Consider the following 5,410-nt stretch of genomic DNA (forward strand, 5'->3'; position numbering starts at 1 on the left):
TTAAAAAAAAGGTTTATTCTGGTTCCTTCTTTTGCTGAAATGTGTTTTCTTAGCCTTGTTGTTGCAAGCCTTTGATGTGTAGGAGATTTGCACACTTGAATAGCTTCTGTAGAGAAATGAATAACACCAGATGTGTTTATTTATGGAATTAATACAAACCAAATAAGACTTGGAATGGGCGAGAAATGGATTGATTGTTCTTTTTCTGTCTTTGTACATGGATTTAAAGACTTTTTAACCCCCTTCAAAGCTTTGACACCACAGAATCACACAGCGCCCCCCACAGGCAGGTTCGGTTACTGCAAGTAGTTTCAAAGGGAGTGTGACTCCCCCGCTGTAGAACCACCGTCTTTGAAGAGAAGTGCCTAGCGTCTGAAAGAACATGTTGATGTAAATGTTCATTTACCTCAAATGTTTAAAGAACTGTTACTGAATAAACTTTTTGTACCATACCTGCCTAGTTTGCGTGTTTTTTTTTTACATTTCTATACGTCACTGACATGTTTGACCTTTTCTGTTAAAGTGTTCCCAATGGTCTTTTAATTAGGAATATGTTTGTTTTGGCTGTTTTCTTGGACATGGGCTATGTCCAAATTTCCACTCAACTACTAAAAAAATATTTAGTGCAGGATTACCTAGTGCCCTGGTTTTTACTTTTATTTTTGCTAAACGTCGGATAAGATGTCAATAATTTATGAAAATGTTGATGGTTTGTTACAAAAATACACATTTAAACATGTTTTTGTCACAAAAATTGTTTGGCCGCAATGCATTGTGGTCTATACTTGCTAATGTAATGAGCATCAATGCACACTAGTTTTTCGCAAAGAATTCTGGGAAATTTCTAAGTCACTCGGTTTTAAAATAGATTTGGACAGCACTTCAAAATGGCGAACCCCCCCCCATTGCTAAGACATCCTTGTTTGCTTGTTGCACAGCCAGCACATTTTCTGTTACATATACGCTCTTTTTCAAACTATTTTTCTTTTGCCCCTAATTTCCAACGATTTTAATAAAGAAAGACCCAGAAATGTAATTTTGTCTCTAATTTTCCTTATATATGTCCTCCATCATCAGGAAAATTGTTGCAAAAACAAATTTTTAACAGAGTGAGAATTTAAGGATTTCCCTTATTCCCCTTTTTGTGACTTCAGTCTATATTTAAAAAATATAGTATAGTAAAGATATGAGTAAAAAACAATAAAATAAATAAATAAATAATCTGTATTTTGAAGGTTAAATTGCATGTATAGAAAACTAGCACTGGTTCCTTTGAGTTTTTTTTGCCAACACATTTTTACTCCCAACTGGTTATATATGGAGGTATGGTTTGGGCCCCCTCTGCGCCACTTTTGACATTTCGGGTGTCCCTAACTTATTGTTTTTTTTGTTGTTGTTTTTGTTTTTTTTAATGTGCTGGCTTTTTCCATTAAACTAGGGGCCCACAACTGAACCAGTACCAGCCCGAGGGCCGCTTGGTACTGGGCCACAGACAGGGAAAAAATGCATGTGCTAATTGGGGTCCCCAACCCTCGGGATGGTGACCGGTACTGATACCGGTACCCTAACCAGGTACCAGTACCGCGTCCTGAGGGTTGTGGACCCATGATTTAATGGGAACAGTCAGCATGTCAAAAAAATGACCAGTTGGGGACACCCAAAATGTCAAAAAATGGCGCGGAGGGCCCCAAACCCATACATCCATTATATGACGATTTGGGAAAGAGAATTTTGGGTATGAATGCTAAATATTTTCATTTCTTTGCTGCTCTATTGTAATAGGTCTGTGCATATTCTTATTTAAAATATGTACAATTAAACAGTTGAAATACTCAATGCTCAAGAAAAATAGCAAAAAAAAAACTCCCAAATTGGCCACTAGAGGGTATAGTGTTAAAAAAATAAAAACGTGTGGCGGAAATCCTTTAATTAATTTTTTTTTTTTGTCTTGCAAAAATTGTTTTAAAAAATTAATACTATACATACTATACTATATATATATATATATATATATATATATATAATACATGTAGTTTTTTTAGGCTTTTTTTGCACAACTTGAAACTTACTTTTCAAATGTGAATTAAGCCATTGATATATTTACAAAAATATATATATTTCCTTAAATAGGTCAAACCAGCAAGTTTTAATGAGTTGTTTTTTGCAAAACAATAGTCTATAACATGTTTTGCTTCCACATCCAAAAAAAAAAAAAAAATGTCCATACTGTCTGTTGTGCAATGATATCTGTGTCCTCCTGGCCCGGTCTCTAAAAACCCGCTGAGACCAGCGCTTCCTTTATGCTCGCTGAAAGTCCCAGGGATTTTGGATGAACAAAACCCTCCGGTGACAGAAAGGGCCTTGAATGTGAACTGATGTTGTTCTGACCTGTACATTGATGCAGCTGTGTCCATATGAGCTAATGGAGATGGTTTGTGGGAAAAGAAAAAAAAAGTCTTAAATTGTAAATTTGTAGCTTTGAGTGATTTATGTTTATGGGAAAACTATCAAATTATATATAATCTAATCAAGATGACACTTAATAATAAGGACAGTTTGATTTATGAAACAGAATTGTCAAAACTTTGCTGAATTCTTAGTATTTTTAGGTAGCTTATTATTGTTTTGTGGTTAAAAAAAATCCTTTATTTAGTTTTATGCAGATTTTTCCCCAATAAATTATCCAAAACATTGATATTAATCAATAAACATTAATAAAATAAATCACAAAAGCAGTAATTTCATTTTAATCTCAAAAATATAAACCACTTTTATCCTCTGGTGGACTTAAAACTGTAACATGCTTTTGATATTTCAATATTTCCTCCTTAAAAGTGTCTTCAGATGCTTTTTTGCACAACTTGGATGGAGGCATCAGGATGGAGATTTTCAAACTAAATCATAGTATTAAAAAAAAAAAAATCAAAGATTCAATCTTGTTAAAGGTTTAGTTCAGCACTTTATTTCCAGTGGTACACTTTTTTGTGCAGAAGGTCCTCTAGTGGCAAAACTGTAGAATCGTATTCTACTGAAGTCACTTTACATTTTGTTACTGCAAACTCCAAGAAAACGACCATCTTTTCTCAATCATCATTTCATTTTAAGGTGGAATTTATTTGCTTCTCTTTTTTGTTTAAATTTTACCATATACTTGATAAAACTTCCTCTGGTCATTCACTTTTGCTAAATTCAAACTTGTGGTTCCTAATCTTCACAGCCCACCATTGCCGATGTGACCTTCTGAGGTATGGGGGCGATCCTGCTCATGGCCAGTAACATAGGGCTGTCGTAGTGGTAGTAGTCGGACCCTTTGAAGAGTTTAATTCCATCTGAGGAGCAGAAACCAGCATCCACGTCGGCGAAAGGCAGAGGAACGTTGAGGGTGACGACCCTGGGCGTGGCGGTGAGGTCAATGTAGAGCATCTTCCTTCCTGTTAAAGCAAAAATGCAAAAAAAAAAATCTATTGATAAGGTAAAAGTGTGTGTGTTTAATATCTCTGGGAAGAACTGCAATGTTGGTGCTTTGCGTAATCAAAGTTGCTTTTATTTTGAAGGTGGGATGGGTACGGAAAAATGGCTTCAAGCTGTGTTTCACAGCAGTCAGAGTATTTTGGACTCCATGTTTAGCTTTGTCATTGTGTGTCCATCGAATTGTTATATAGATTTGTGACAAAAATAAAGCTTTAAGTTCAAAAATTAACCCTAAAGTGGCAAAAATTAGGCTAAACTGATAAAAAAAATCAAGTCTCAAGTACAAAGATGAAGCCTCAAGAAGCAAAAATGAAACCTCAAGTGATAAAAAATTAAGCTACAATTGACAAAAATAAAGCCTCAAATGGCAAAAATTAAGCCTCAAGTACAAAGATTAAACCTCAAGTAGCAAAAATGAAGCCTCAAGTGGCAAAGATTAAGCTACAACTGATAAAAAAATCAAGTCTCAAGTACTAAGATGAAGCCTAAAGACGCAAAAATTAAGCGATAAAAGTGATAAAAATTGAGCTGCAATTGATAAAAACGTAGCCTCAAGTGGCAAAAACTAAGCAATAATTGATAGAAATGAAGCCTCAAGGGGCAAAAATTAAGCCTCAAGTACACAGACGAAGCCACAAGTAGCAAAAATGAAGACACAATTTATAAAAATGAACTCTCAAGTGGCAAAAATTAAGCCTCAAGTAGCCAAAGTGTAGCCTCAAGTGGCATAAATTAAGCAACAATTGATAAAAATGAAGCCTAATGTGGCAAAAATGAAGCCTAAAGTACAAAAATTAACCCTTAAGTGGCAAAATTAAGCTACAACTGATAAAAATCAAGTCTCAAGTACAAATATCAAGCTTAAAGAAGCAAAAATGAAGCCTCAAGTGATAAAAAATTAAACTACAATTGATAAAGATTAAGGCTTAAGTGGCAAAAATGAAGCTTCAAAAAGCCTCAAGTGACTCAGTGATATTATCTCAAGTCAACAGCTGTTTTGATTTTATTATTGTTCAGATTAATACAAAATAAACAAACAAATATATATATATATATATATATATATCAGAAAATGTTGGTAGCCAGCTTGTAAATACAATAAATAAATAAAAATAAGATAAGAAATCGCTCCTGTCTGAAACCTGCTCCCAGAGGCCACTTTAGGTACTGCAGCTTTTGGTATTTCCTAATGAATTTACAGATGTCTCTTGTAGGACATGATGTACCTGAGCCACAGCCAACTTTTAGTAGAAAGCTTACCTTGAATGATGTGTGCTGTGTCTTGTTGTGGACACACAAAAGCAGCGTCCACCTGTCCTTCAATGTTAAGCTCCTCCTTCAGCGTTTTAGGATAACCTTCGATCAGGGTGAAGTGAGCGCCTGCTTTGTAGATGTAAACTTGATCTCCCTGAAAGATTTAAGCAGATGGCTTATTATTTTTTAATTTACTTTAATTTAAATCAACTGAACATAATTGATTTGGAATTGAATTTGAAATTCATTTTCAAATTAAATTTGAATTTGCATTTGAACTTAAAATTTAATTGAATTTAATTTTATTTAATTCAGATCAATTTAATACAATATAATTGATTTTTAAAATTTAATTCAAATTTGAGTTAAATTTTTATTTAATTCTGATCAAAAGAATACGATAGAATAGAATAGAATAGAATAGAATAGAATAGAATAGAATAGAATAGAATAGAATTTGAACCTGAATTATAACTTGGATTTGAGCTTAAATTTGTATTTGATTTCAGTTGTATTTGATTTTGTTCAGAAGACAATTTTAATCTACCTGAATGAAGTAAATTCGGTCTTTGTAAGAGAAAACGGCGTCCACGCCATTGGTCAGTTCTTTCCACGATCTGGCTATTGGAAAGGAGTGCAGTCCGTCACGTTGTGTGTCCAATCGCATGTAGTTGGGACCTTGCAA

At 34.1% G+C, this 5,410-nt stretch overlaps 1 protein-coding gene across 1 annotated transcript in view; it reads right to left on the reverse strand.

The window, feature by feature from the left end:
• Positions 1-2,939: 2,939 nt before the first annotated feature.
• hpxb (hemopexin b) overlaps positions 2,940-5,410 on the reverse strand; it is a 6,923-nt gene continuing 4,452 nt past the window's right edge. The window contains exons 8-10 of the mRNA XM_024294560.1: positions 5,273-5,403; positions 4,732-4,879; positions 2,940-3,431 (exon numbers count right to left, since the gene is read on the reverse strand). Of these exons, the coding sequence (XP_024150328.1) occupies positions 3,205-3,431; positions 4,732-4,879; positions 5,273-5,403 (506 nt within the window). The 3' untranslated portion in view covers positions 2,940-3,204. The remainder of the gene's footprint in view (positions 3,432-4,731; positions 4,880-5,272; positions 5,404-5,410) is intronic.

Source organism: Oryzias melastigma, linkage group LG2, assembly GCF_002922805.2.
Source record: "Oryzias melastigma strain HK-1 linkage group LG2, ASM292280v2, whole genome shotgun sequence".
NCBI lineage: Eukaryota > Metazoa > Chordata > Actinopteri > Beloniformes > Adrianichthyidae > Oryzias > Oryzias melastigma.